Source organism: Sciurus carolinensis, chromosome 13 (genome assembly GCF_902686445.1).
Source record: "Sciurus carolinensis chromosome 13, mSciCar1.2, whole genome shotgun sequence".
Lineage (NCBI taxonomy): Eukaryota > Metazoa > Chordata > Mammalia > Rodentia > Sciuridae > Sciurus > Sciurus carolinensis.
In genome coordinates, this window is record NC_062225.1 from 26,406,446 (window position 1) to 26,421,056 (window position 14,611).

Consider the following 14,611-nt stretch of genomic DNA (forward strand, 5'->3'; position numbering starts at 1 on the left):
ACTTGCCTGCCAGTTCCTTCCCACTTTCAGCCTTAGCTGAAGGCCCCCAAAGCTGCTGGGCCTGCAGGGGGCCAAGGACTTTTGGTGAGTTGACCTAAATCAGCAGGAAGTACCAAGGCCACTTAAAAAATCACGTATCATACACAATCATAAAAAAGAAGCAAAACAGAAGTATATAAACTGTGCCCAGTGTACAGTCTACTAAATCCCCACTGTTTGAGGACAGGATGTCCGAACACCAAGTGTTCCTCTTCAGGTAGTCTAGTGCCCAAACTGGTTGGATGTAAAATGTTTGCCAGGGTACCAGCTGACCTCTAGCTTCATTAAAATGTAGTTTCCATGCTAAAGACACACTCCCTCACCACTGGTGTCTGGAAATAGCAGGCCGAAAAGGAAGAAAAGGAGCGTGCACCTGAATTTGTAGAAGATTCTGCCTGTTGCAGGAAATTACATGAATATTCCTCCCCTGCATTAACCTACGCCCTCCCCTCATTTCTGCTACTCTATCTAACTTCCCAACTCTAAGTTAAGTCGAATGTGAGCTGGGAACCCCCTTCTCCATTCTCTGGTCACTGAATAAAAGTCTGTGCCATGGATGCACTAATCAATTTAGTGCTTTGTGACACTGAATGGAAAAAGGACCCCTTTAAGGGCTCTATCTCAGGGGACCAACAAAACTATTGGTAACAAAAAAACCACTAATTATCAACTAACCACTAGAAGTTTGGTAGGTACTCTTCCAAACATACACATTAGCAGTTTGTTTTCTTTTTCAAAAGTGGGATCATGTAATTCATACTGCCCTACAATTTTTAAAAACTTTTTTTTTTCTTTCAGTGCTGGGGAGTGAACCCAGAGGCACTCTACCACTGAGCCACATCCCCATCTTTTTTATTTTTTATTTTGAAAAGGGCCTCGCTAAGTTGCTGAGGCTGGCCTCAAACTTGTGATCCTCCTGTCTTAGCCTCCTGAATCACTGGGATTACAGGTGTGCACCACCACAACTGGCTTTTAAAAGTTCTTGAGGCATTTCTTCACCTCTGTCTAAGCTGTATTTCTACTACTTTTATCCTCTCCTTTAACTGTACCTGATGCTTGCCATTGTGAATAGACTGTCTTGCCTTGCTCTGGCTTGTGGTAGAACACTTTGGTGATCAGAGTATGGTGCTAACCAGGGTTGCTCAATTTGTAGATGCCATTTATGAATGTTAATGAGGGTCTGGGGTTGTGGCTTAGTGGTAGAGCACTTGCCTAGCACCTGTGAGGCACTGGGTTCAATCCTCAGTACCACATAAAAATAAATAAAGGTATTATGTCCATCCACAACTAAAAATATTTTTAAAAATGAAAAAAATAAAGGTATGTGTCAATCTCCAACTAAAAAAGTATCTTAAAAAAAGAATGTTAATGAATCCAACCAAGTTAATAACCTCAAATTTAAGATAAGTTAGACCATGTTTATTTTTTAAATACAAAACACAGTTTGGACCTATATATTGTAAACATCAATCCAAGACATTTGAACTAAAAGTTAAAAAAAAGGAAATATATGCTGGGCACAGTGATGCACACCTGTAATCCCAGCGACTCAAGAGGCTGAAGCAGGAAGATTGCAAGTTCGAGGCCAGCCTCAGCAATTTGGCAAGGCCCTAAGCAGCTTAGCAAGGTCTAGGGAGGTAACCTGGTGATAAAGTGCCACTGGGTACAATCCCAGTACAAAAAAAAAAAAAGAAAGGAATATGTGACCCTTTCATAATTTCATTAGTATATACTTATGAGATTTTTGCCTAACTATGAAATAAGATAAAGATTTCAAGGAATTGTTCTGCTAATCACCCTCAAAGTATGAAGACGATTGAGAAAGAAATAAATGCTTACATTTAAAAACTTGGCTATCATCTGTAGCAACACAAACTCAAGTTCACTTACAATTTCCCTTTTTGCTCTACTGGTGTGAAAACAAACTGGATTAAGTCTTAAATGATTTGTAGTTACCGTGACTGATTAAAAAGTTACCACATTTTCAAGTCAAGGAAATTGTCTCCAGTCTTGTCATCTGCAGCTTTCTCAGCAAACCCCAAAGGCCTATAATATCATTCTCCTACCAGTGATAGGGCCGTGATCTAGAATTCTGGATTAATCAGCATAAATCTTCCTTGAAATCTCCAGGAAAAGGCTCTTTTCAAAATCAATAAAACTTCAGTGTCAGTTTTAGATGAACAATGATGACAGTACTGCAACCGCAAGGACATGCTGTGAGACAGGGACCGTGAGAATAACATGGGGGCCCACAGGGGAGAGTGGGCATCGTCAGGAGCTCCTCTGAGGCAGGATGCAGAAATCCACAGTCTCAAAGAACCATGGCGAGGTGTCTACAAAACAAAACTTCATAGTTCTGGGATGGACTGGGAAATTTGCTCGGTGTGTTAAGTAATTCACGTCACTTATCAAATACATGTCAATTCATTCCCCTGTATCTTCGTTTGACAAGATAATGAAATATTTGCAAATCAGCAATGGAAGGCCTGAGGAATATCACTGATCCTCTAACAATAAACATTATTGTCTAATATCAACACAAGCATTCATTGATAGAGAAAGAGAGGGGGAAGGGGCAGAGAGAGAGGCTCCTAGATAGAATCTAGAATCTTCCATCTTGATTAGTTATATTTTTCTTGAACAGCTACACCAAATTTCTTTTCTTTAATATAAAATGAATCCAGTATTTAGTACTGGTGTCAGCTAGTAATAATGCTTTAATTAGTTAACTACCAATTTTGAAAGCCTAGGTTTATAAAAAGGTATATACCTTGATAAAATAGAATTGGAAATCCTAAATCTTATGGTCAATAAAACCCTAGATAGGTCAGTTCTGCTACAAAATTTATCAAATAGATTAAATGTTGGATAAATAAAGTATATTAGTCTTTTTTTTTTTTCATTCCTATTCTGAAAGAATACTGGTGGGCAGATTTTTCAAACCCCTTTGTGATTTGATTGAGTGCAAAGACAGTATCAAAGTACTTGAAGCCATGTGGACCCTTGCAAACTTTTCCTTGACTATCAGAATGATAATGAACACTTCCCATATATGAACCTTACTCTTTTTAAGCAATGTATCTTTTAAGTTGCATAAATTTATATTAGAAATACAGTTCACAACTTGAAAGAGTTACAATATTTGGACCAAGAATCATAGCAAAAGGGAATTTCTATTATTGCTCAAAATGTGGAACTAGTACATGTCACCCAAGAGGAAACAATGTGAGTGAGTATACGTCACTTAAAGGATGACCACACCAAAGGCTTTGACAATGTCAAATTTTATGCACAGAACTAGTTTCATTTCTCCTCCTCTTCTTCTTCTTCTTCTTTTTTTCCTTTTTTCCTACAGGGCTGAGGATCAAGCCCAGGGCCTCCTGCATGCTAAGTAAGTGCTCTGCCTCTGAGTTTTATATCCCAGCCCTCATTTCAATTATTTTAATTATGCCGCAGTTGGCATGTGACCTACATTAAGAAGATACACAATATTAAAAGAAAAAATTTTATTAAAATCAGATGTGAAAAGTGTGAGTGTAAAAGCCTAGAAAATGATAAAAGCCAGAATATGATATATGTGTTCATCAAAGAATTCATCATGTTATAAATGGAACAAAAGGAAGGAAACCATAGTGGAATTTTCTAACTGCTTTGTTTCTGTTCAGCTGTGCATTGAAAGCTTGTGTGCAATGACTGAATCGCTGAACACACTCAGCTGCTGGGGTGGCATGCCTGGGACTGCCTGAAGTCTGAGTCTGCAAAGATAGCCGGAGGTGCCATCTGCAAAATGTTTCTAGGAACTTTTGGCTCCTATAGTATGCTGTTTTTAGATTCAAATTGTTTTTACACAAATGCTTGTCAGGTGGTATCAGGAATGATATGCATGATGGTTCTTTGGAGCCCTTTCCACAAAAGTAAACTTTCTCCGGCCATTTAAAATACACTTCTAAATAAACGAAACCATCTGTGTGTAACCTGTCTCCTACACAACGAAAACTGCCCAACCTTAAGCGACTGCTCAGGTGTGCCAGCACTGATTCTCAAGCCAGAAATATTTTTCATAGTAAATGAATCAATTAGCCTCATGGTTCTCTCGTCTTTGTCTTTTTAACAAGGTCAGCCCAAAATGAGCTGTTTTAAGATATTCAAAGAGGGAATATAACTGCAAAGATTGGAGCAATTACAAGTAACCTTAATTCAGAAATGAAGTCTTATGTGTGCACTGATTGAGGGAAAGGGCTGATGATAGGCAACTGACTCAGTGGACAGACCTGGTGGGAATACACTATTACTGACTGGAAAGTGACCATTCTGGCTAGAATGCACCCCTGTTGTAGTTAGTCTCTTCCAGCTGGCCTGGTGGGACATGAGCAAGAGAAGCTTCCCAACTATATGGGAGAAAATCACTTAGGTGCTCAACAAATTCAAGATAGAGGAGCAGAGAACAGGCCTGGAGGACAGCTCAAGAGTCCTCTCCCCTGAAGGTTTAAACTTCAGAAAATGCGTGAGCAAGAAGGCCTCCAGCAAGCTTGAGCTGTTCTTGATCTAAGCAGGGTCAGAACTTGGAAGAACTTTCCAGAGGAAAGTGTCCTCCAGGAAGGTGAGAGTGGACTCTGGGCGGGCTGTGAGAGAGCAGAGGATGGGTGATGGTCACAGGTGATACAGCATTACAGAGAACAGTGGCGCTGGCACTGAAATATCTCTTGGGCCTACTAAAATTTTGCCTTTTTTAGGGGCCCATAGGCCCGTGATACCTGGGCTGTGTGGGGACGCTCCCCATGCCTGAGGCCTCTGCTCTGCGCTTTCTCAGGTGACGGGGCCCTAGGTGGGATGCAGAGCCTCACCTTTAGGACGGGAGCCAGGAAAACAGAGGTCCCTGTCAGGATGAAGACGACGATGCCAGTCACTCTCTGTTCCCTGGTGGAGAAGATCAGAGGAGAACTAGAGATACTCGGTGACCATTTCCACCCCCTGTCTCTCTGTGGACTCTCTGAAACTTGGGTCCAAGGCCATGCCTTCTGCATCAGGCTCTGCCTTTTAGCCTAAGGTGTAGCTGACCTGCGCAGGGAAGTCAGGGAACCCCTGAAGGAGGCCAGGACATTTTGAAGGGGCACCAGCGAGCTTGTTCAGTATAGTGCCTAATAGCTGGATGGACTTAGACTGAATCTTGGCTCTGTCATTTACTCACTGTGTGGTATCAGACAAGACCATGATCACCTTGAGTCATGTAGAATAGAGATAATAATGACACCTACATCAGGAGATTATTGTAATAAAAAGTGCTTATTACCTTGATTTTTGGTAGTAAGATCCCACTTTTGCAGGGCAAAAAGGGCCTGGCTGCCAGTGGAGGAGATGTCAGGGGCTGAAGAGGTAGTTTTCCTGAGTGCCCAGACCCTAACACAACCCAGGATTGGAGCCCTGGGTTCTGGGTTAGATTGCTTAGATCAGGGACTCAGGAGACCAGGAGGGGACACTGCTCTGTCCAGTTGTAAACCCTGCAGTGAGGCAGAGAAGCCTCCCTCAGGGCGGGCCAGGTAGCCTACATATCCCAAGGCAGCAGGGAGAAACTCCCATTAGGAGAATGCCAGAATTTGGTGTAGGTTTCAGGGGCCTTATGGGGCAGATGTGATTCCCGGCACAGAACAGTTCAGGGACCTGGCATGGGGCAAAGAGGAGGAGCAAGGGAAAGAACAGACCAGGGCTACAATGTAGGGGATGGTGGTGGTCCCAGGAAGATTTTCTGGAGGAATGAAGATTAAGCGAGATTCAAACCCATAGGGGAACATTGTAAACAGGAGACCCAGGGGCCTGGAGGGTCTTGAGGAAGAGAAAAGGGAGGGACAGGAAGAGGTCCTATCATGGCCTATGTAGGTGAGTCTCTGGAGTTCACGTGTGTGCAGGTATATTTGGCATATTTGTGTGTGTGTGTGTGGGGGGGGTGTGTGCACATGTGTGCACATGCACGCACTACTTGGAGACTATTAAAAAAAAGTACCACTTAGAACTAAATTTTCATCTCCTTTCCTTCCTCTCTTCCAATATCACTCCTGTCCCTGGTTCCTAGGCTGCTGGAGCAGGGACCTCTTTCCCCAGATTCCTTGAGGGCCCTTTCCTCTCTCCCTTTCCAGGCACTTGTCTGCTGCCTTCCTCTTCCCCAGACAGGTCACTCCTATTCAGGTGGTCCAGGCCCTGACTTCTTCCTACCTGACTCCCAGGAACTGGGGTTGCTCCCCAGGGGCGCTGGTCTCCGTCTCCATCTTGAGGCTGTCGATGTGGGCAATGGAGATGACTGTGGCAGCCACATACCAGGGGAGCCCCGTGAAGGAGCACAGGGCCATGAGGATGCCCACCCAGAACAGGTCCAGATGGTAGCCAGCAGCCTTCTGCAGGGGTGGTAGGATGGAAGAAGCTTCTGGGAGCTGTTTCTCCTCAGAGCAGCCATTTTGTGGAACATGGGTCAGAGGCTCCCCTGCCTTCCAGAGAGTACTCTGAGGGGGCTGCCACCCTGAGGCGCTCCCTGTAAGGACTTTAGAGGTGTTCAGGTCTTGCTTCCCTCAAAGGTGGCTTCAGTTGCCACCTTGTCTGAAAGGGTTAATCAAGTAAGAGACATAGGTAATGGAGGAGAGGGATGTTCAGGCTCAGAAAAGTCCTAGGTTTGGGTCCTTAGGAAGAAGGTCTCCCACCCAGTGGCCATAGTATCTACAGTTCCTGAATGAGAGGCCCCAGCTGGGAGCCTAGTTTGGTCTATGTTGGGGTCAAGGAGAGGGTAACCTAAGTCCCAGAGGACCCAGAGGCAAGGAGAAAGGGGAGTTTCAGGGACCAAGGAGGCTAAGGAAGTTTCTCTGCCTCATGATTTCAGGCTTGTCCTCCTGTCAGCATCTGCTTAGACTCCCAAATTCATGGTCAGAGGTACAGAGTTGGAGGATCGCTTTGGAAGAGGCAAGGGTTCTGCATACAGGGGCCCAGACTGGGTTTGGCCCTGGTCCTCAGACCAAGTCGTTCTGGCCCTGCTGAAAGTCACCGCCCACTCCCACCCACCCTCACCACACACCAACTGGGAACTCATCTTCTGCTCAAAGTATTGAAAGAAGCCTCTCCCTCCTTTATTCCTTCTAACTTTGCTTCTAGCAAAGGAGAGCCTTACCTTCAGCTTGTTCTCCTTCCTGTTAACAATGACAGCTGTGATCTGCTGGTCCATGAAGATCAGGATGGTCACCAGTAGGGCGGGCAGGATGCTCGCCAGGTACACCCACCACGGGTTCTTCCCAAAGGGGGCCACGAACCAGCCTCGGTCAGGCCGTGTGGGCTGAGCAGAGCAAATGAAGAGGGCCCTTTCCTCTCTCCCTTGCCAGGCACTTGTCTGCTGGCCCCTTTCCTACCACCTCACCTTTTCCCCAACTGGGGTTTTTTCAAGCACAATTTTTTCCCTTAAGGACATGAGGCACCTGCAACTTTAAAGAGATCACAGAGGCACATAGCTGTGGGAAGTGGCATGAACACAGGTGAGGTCTACAGAATTAATGGGATAATTTGCTGTGACTGCCCTAGGATTGGTTGGGAAAGGAAAGTAAAGATCAGAGGGCAGCTGAATATGCAGTCACTAAATGCAAAAGAACAGAAGGCAGAAATGAAGTCCAAGAGACAAGAATAATGCATTCTGGGTTCAGTGCATTGTAGAACTGTCTGTAAAACATCAAACACTGGGGGCTGGAGATGTAGCTCAGTGGTGGAGCACTTGCCCAGCATATACAAGGCCCTGGGTTACATCTCCAGTATTTCAAAACAAAATGCCAAACGTCGACTCAGATTAGCTTGTGGGGAAAAAGGGGTTAGCTGTGCAGAAGCTGATATTTACAATTTTTTTATATTTAAGAGAAAGAGGTACTTTTATTTTGAAAAGTCAGCATGAATTGTACGAGATGTGTTTAAGCTACTCAGTAAAACCCTGAAATAATATCCTGAAGGTCAAGACCTCAAAGGCAGAGGAAACTTCCAGAACCTGGACTCCCTACCCTTCTTATCTGGCAGGAGCATTTGTGATGGAAGAGGGCTTGAGCTTAGCCACAGCAAATGGCACCAACTCTGGACTAATGGATAATTTCTAAAGCAGTGGTTTTGAATTGTGAACATGTTCAGAATCACCTGGAGGGCTGGTTAAAACACAAATTGCTGGGTTCCACCTAAGACTTTCAGATTCCATAGGTCAGAGATGGGAATGAGAATTTGCCTTCTTTCTTCCTTCTCTTTTTTTTTTTTTTTTGCAGTGCTGGGGATTGAACCCAGGGTCTTGTACTTGCAAGGTGAGCACTCTACCAACTGAGTTATCTCCCCAGCCCTCCTTTCCTTTCTTTAGGCAGGGACTCACTAGCCCAAGCTAGCCTGGAATTCCTGAGCTCAAGCAGTCTCCCACCTTGGGAATGCTGGGAGTACAGACTCACAAAGAGAATTTGCATTTCTAACAAGTTCCCAGGTGACAATGTGACACTAGTCCAGGGACCATACTTTGAGAGTTGCTGTTACAAGGGATCATTTTCAACAGATCCTCATTGGCCCAGCTTTTAGATTGTCATAGATGAGGAAATTGGAAACCCTCACATAGAAGTCAAAAGACTTCAACTGGACTGGAGGGTGGATTCCAGCACCTGCCCTACTCCTTAGGATACACAGCAAGATTTCACTCTAAATATTCCCCCACCCACCTCTCAAAGGACTGCCCCTGGGAGGCTGGCAGAAAGTGGTAGAGCACACACTGAGAAACTACAAGGTGTTTTGGTTCAGAGAACGTTGAGCATAATGGAGATTAGAGACTGTAGCTCATGGGCAAGCAGGGCAAGTGCCAGGAGCAGGGGCAAGGGGCAAACCTTGATGACATTGGGCACGTGCAGCTTAGGGGTTTCCAGGCCAAAACAGGCATCAATTCCACAGAACATCAGGATGGAGAAAATAATGGAAAAGTCAGCCACGAGGGCCCGGACCTATAAAAAAGAGAGACACCAGTGAGTGAAGCATCCACCCTGCTCCAGGCTGACTCAGTCTACAGGTGGCCAAGAGGATGGGCCATGAAGTCAGCAGGCCTAGGCTCAAATCCTTGTTCTGCCTCTTGCTGGCTATGTGACCTTGAGGAAGTATGCCATTGAGCCTGTTTCTTCCATTGTGAAATGGAAGTTGAAGGGTTATGGAAAACAATATTCCTATAAGACAGTTCCCCAAGAAAAATGGAGGGACAGTGTGGCTTGGGAGGTGGGAGGGGAAAGTGGTCAAACATTAAACCTCTCTCAGTACATATCTGATAACAATGGGCCCTAAAGGAGCGGGGCAGATACAGAATGCCAGGCCTAAACCTTGACCTTCCCCCATGTCAAATTAGTCCTGAATGACAATGGGCAAGATTTGAGTACTCATCCCTCAGGGTCTGGTTTTAACCTGTACAACTAGCCCCTGATGATCAAAACTGCACATGCTCGATTTCCAATGATTACATCATCCTCACTGTACCCTGCAAAAACCAGAAACCCCTCTGTAACTGATGGCCATTTTTCCATCCGGAAAGTAGACCCAAATGGCGCCCAAGTCTGCAAAGGAATAAAGTCTTCTCTGAATCTGTTGAGGTCTCCTTCCTGTCCTTTTGCACTTACAGAAGTAAGTGCACTTACACCTACTTCAAGGTGTAAGTGAGCTGTGGCACATTTAGAGTGCTTGGGATGCTGGTGGTTAGAGTGGGAGTTGTTAGGATACATGGGTGGCCCTGGTAACCCTTGCTGAAGATGCGTTCTGATATGACAGATTGGACTGGACCACCTGCCAGGTATGATGAGGAGAAGTGTTGAGTTTGGAAGGAAACCCTAGCTTTCAAAACCATGTGACAGGCTTTGTACCCCTGGGCTGGGAGGGAAACTCTCACCCCTACCCCCACCAATTACATAGGGGACCTCTGGCTACTCTCAAACATTCTGTCTACCAGCCTATAGCTCTTGTTTTTGGGAGACCTGTCCCAGGCTAGGTTCTGAATCTGACTTCCCTGCCCTTTCTGAAAAAGCATCCTCTGAACCCATCCCCCCATAATTCTATATTGAGAAGTCTCAGGGCGGAGGGTCCCCCAATGTCTATCTGGTACCTTTTTTTATATCTCTTCAGAGAAAACAAGTTGAAGGGCAGAGGCAGGCGATAGCACATCCTACTACCCTTTCAAATTGTGTTAATATAACATGTGACTGAAAATTCACTTTGTGTAAAAGAGACAGTGGAGAGCAAAGTCCCTACCTTATCTTTCCTCACTCCAGTTCCACCATCCTGACATATGTCTGCTCAGTTTTAGTTGTTCTGGAGGTTTATTCCATGTCAGTTAAAATGCTTATAATTTTATATTTTTATTTGCTAATTTAATGCATTACTGTAAGATTTAGATTTACTTATATTACCTCTCCTTCCCTTTCCACATTGCCAATTTTTTATATTCATTTAAAAACTCTTCCTATGGGCTTCCTTTGTACTTTTGTGTTATGTAATTAAATGTTTCATAACTTTTGCCAATATCAAGTGAGGTGAGGATCACTGTCACTACCTCTCTCACCTGTCCCCCTTCCACTTAAGATGCCTCCACTTTGATCTTTACATAGCAAAGCTGAGGAGATCAAACACTGTTGTGTAGACACATCTTTTGTGTCTTATCTGTAAGTGGCTTCTGAAAGGTGAAAATCAATAACATCTTTATATTGTTAGGATCATGTCAGCATTGGTCACAGAAGAATCAAGTGGTGTGCTACATTTATATTTCTTTTCCATAATTTTCCTAGCACCCAGATCAGAATGTTATCAAGTTAACTGTAAGTCTGCCATTTTTTGTAGGACAAAACAGTCAAATATAGGCCATTTCATACAGTCCAATCTGATATAAAGATGAACAAAATAAACAGCTGTGAACTCCCTCCCATCTTAACAAAAAGAAGTCACCCAGTGGCATCTCTGTCCTAGCTCTCTAAAGAGAACCACTGGTTTGAATTCAGAGTTTACTTCCCATGGAGTCTCTACTTTGACTAAATATGTACATAACCCTCAATGAAATATGGCATTGCTTTGTATGGTTTTTTTTTTTTTTTTTTTTTTTTTTTTTTTTTTTTTTTTTTTTTTTGCGGTACTGGGGATTGAACTCAGGGCCTTGTGCTTGTGAGGCAAGCACTCTTCCAGCTGAGCTATCTCCCCAGCCCCGCTTTGTATGTTTTAAATTAAAGGGTAGCATGTTATTTGTAATCTTCTGCAACTTGCTTTTTTTGTTTACCATTATGTTTGCAATATTTTTCCTTGTGGATAGATGTAGCTATAGTCTATATTATTTGCAGCTTAATCTTTGATTATTTATCATTTGTTTCTTTATTTTCATGTTAATATTTGAATTTAGATTATTATTTTCAGTTTTTCTCTTGGAATCAGTGTTTCTGTGACTAATCTTGTACACATGTGAGAATTTTTGTGGGGCATATGCTTGGGAGTGGAAGAGCTAGTCTGAAGATTCTGTCATCTTTGGCTTTATCATAGGGTGCCCATTGCCCTCTAAATTTATCATACCTCTTGACACTCTCATCTATCAGTTTTAATCTCCAATAACTGGTATTCCAAGGCTTGTAGTGCTTACCAACCTGATGAGTGTAAACTAGTGTGACCTCATTCTCAGCAACACAAAATTCCAGGAGGCAAGAGAGCAATTTTTAAGTATTTTAAGGGAAAAAATGCTGGTGGGCCTAGAACTTCATCCATGCAAATTATTTTCATTCTTAGAATCAGCCACTGCTCTAGTATTTTCAAATAAAAGGAGACTTAGGGAGATGATAGATGGAAGCGGAGAGGACATGAGGAGGCAGGTTTGTTTTTAGGATGCATTTGTGTTGCAGTCCCACTAGTTTTTACTTAGTTGGTCTATTCCTAATGAGCCTTTTATTTAGTCTTTACAAAACATTGGGAAATATTTAACTATTCATATGATATTTATAATATTCCTTTATTATTAAATGAATTTATTATTCATAACATTCATTTGTCATTAGTGATAGTAGTGATATTTATTTAAGATTGCTTTAGGAGAACATGCATGGGATTTTTATGGTATGAGAGAGTTGCTAAAATTCTTCCAAGCATCCCTTCCCATGGAACAGCTATTCCTTCCATATACAAGAGTAGTTTTTAAAAATTTTTTTAGTTGTAGATGAACACAATACCTTTATCTTATTTATTTATTTATTTATTTTTTATGTGGTGCCAAGGATCGAACCCAGTGCCTCACACGTGCCAGGCAAGCACTCTACCACTGAGCTACAACCCCAGCCTACAAGTGCAGTTTTGATGAAAACATATTCTATTCCAGACACAAACAAAACTGAAATTAAAAATAGCAGTTAGCATTTATATTTAAAAATCAGGTAACAAGGAATAAACCTAACAAAAAATGTTCAAGACCTGAAGACAAATCTTAGAATACATTATGGAGAGAATTAAGACTAAAATAAATGAAGTATACTATATTCTTGAATCAGAAGACTAAAAAAAAATGAAAGTGATCATTCTTTCCAAATTGACACATACAATCAAGACATTCTTATCGAAATTCCACAAGTGTTTAAATTTTGGTGAAATCTAAAATGATTCTAAAATTTATGTGGAACAGGCAGGGGCCAGGATAACACTACTGAGAAGGATGAAGAGGGAGATTTTGGTCTATAAGGTATAAAAGCTTCTTAGGAGCTAAAGAAATGAAGACTGTGATACTGGTGTACAAATAGACCTGCGAAACAGAAGGAGGAATCCAGAAACAAACACAGTCATATACGAACATTTGATCTATGGCAAAGGAAGCCTTGCAAACAGTGGAGAAACATTTTTTTTTTAAATACCAAAACAATTGACTATTTACATAAAAACACAAAGAAACACTATCTCACATTATACACCAACATTAATTCTGATGGATTGTAGATCTAACATGAAAGGAAAGACAATAAAGCTTTTAGACAATAACATAAGATACCTCTGTCCAATCTTTTCCTTGAGGAAAATTTCCCTGTATTCTATTACAATGAAAGTAAGAATCTCTGTTAATCAAAACGTCCCTTTAAGAAAGTAAAAAGGCCAGTCACAGAGCGAGAAAAAGATATAACAAATACAAAAGTTATGTGTTAAAAACACATGACAAAGTTTTCAATTTCATTAGTCGTCAGGGCACTGAAAAATTTTTAAAAACACATGAGTTACTATTGCACAGAAAGGCTAAAGATAAAAGTCTGAAAAAATGAAGTGTTTGTTGTCAAAGGGCTTGACAACAAGCGATTCCAGTTCTCCCTGATTCTGAAATGTGTGCTTTAACTTGAAAAACCCCCATGGGCCATCGCCCACGTAGTGGCCCTTTTCTTAATAGTGGTTTGACTATAGGTCCCTCCTAACTGCATGGTGCACTTACCTTGGTAGGAAAATAGCGGCTGAATTTGAATTTCTTCAAAGTCAAGGTCATGGAGTAAGTCCCAAAGAAAAGGATGAAGGACATGAGTGCCAGGTCTGGGATGAACTGGCAGGAGTTCCCAAGTAGGCGCCCACCATAGCTCAAACACTCCTTCTTGCTCAGCAGGGACCAGTCCAGTGCTGTGAGGTTAAGGGGATCGTACTTGGAGACCAAACATAAGAGAGAAAGGGTCAGGACCTTCCTGGCAGGTTGGCTGTGTCCTTCTCCTTGCCGTCCCAGGCAGCCCACATACCACCACCTTTTAGCAACAGAATGGTGCTCCAGGGGACAGGATTGATGAGCTGGTAGCTCCCTGGGAAGATTGGAAGCTGACACTTGCGTTTTGATTGTGTTCTGGGTTGAACCCTAGTCTTTGCTAGAAACAAGGAACTGCCCAGGAGTGGGAGGACTTCTCAGTAGGCTGGACTTTTGTCCCTGTCCATCAACCATGGGTCTACTGACAGCTCACATTATTCCCTCCTCTCCTTCCCCTCTGTCACTCTGTCAGTCCATTCTTAGGTCATTTCAGCTATTTTCCTCCTTTGTGTCCCAGATCCTAAAATTCAGGGCATGCAAAACAATGCAATTTTATATATAAATATAAATTTTATACCCATTGTATCCACAGGTTTCACTAGTGTGAATTCAATCTACTGTGAATCAAAAATATGTTTTTAAAAATTGCATCTGTACTAAACATGTATAGACTACTATAACTGTTACTACCTAAATGATACAGTATAACAAATATTTACATAGCATTTACACTGTATTAGGTATTATAAGTTATCTAAAGATGATTCAAAATATCCAGGAGATGGCCATGTAAATATTATACCATTTTATATAAGGCATTTGAGCATCCGTGGATTTTGATATCTTTGGGGGATCTTGGAGTTAAACCCCTGTGACTATTGAAAAATGTCTGTATTTATATATTCCTAAGAGTAGTAAAAGGAGGAAGAAAAGGGGAGTAATTTTTAATATGATTTAATACATATTTTAGAAAGTTAATGTGTAAATGTTTAGAAACAGCTACATAATGAAGTAAACAGATGCTTACAACTAGCTGTAAGAGATGTTTGG

At 42.3% G+C, this 14,611-nt stretch overlaps 1 protein-coding gene across 10 annotated transcripts in view; it reads right to left on the reverse strand.

The window, feature by feature from the left end:
• The window catches only part of Slc4a5 (solute carrier family 4 member 5), a 122,314-nt gene that overhangs the window by 10,833 nt on the left and 96,870 nt on the right, over positions 1 to 14,611 (reverse strand). For 7 of the 10 annotated variants that reach the window (XM_047522232.1, XM_047522224.1, XM_047522223.1 and 4 more), the window contains 5 exons: positions 13,487 to 13,687; positions 8,904 to 9,017; positions 7,187 to 7,348; positions 6,247 to 6,425; positions 4,794 to 4,956 (listed from right to left, as the gene is read on the reverse strand). In XM_047522232.1, the coding sequence (XP_047378188.1) occupies positions 4,794 to 4,956; positions 6,247 to 6,425; positions 7,187 to 7,348; positions 8,904 to 9,017; positions 13,487 to 13,687 (819 nt within the window). The remainder of the gene's footprint in view (positions 1 to 4,793; positions 4,957 to 6,246; positions 6,426 to 7,186; positions 7,349 to 8,903; positions 9,018 to 13,486; positions 13,688 to 14,611) is intronic. The other 3 variants (XM_047522226.1, XM_047522230.1, XM_047522228.1) reach the window with 2 other exon arrangements.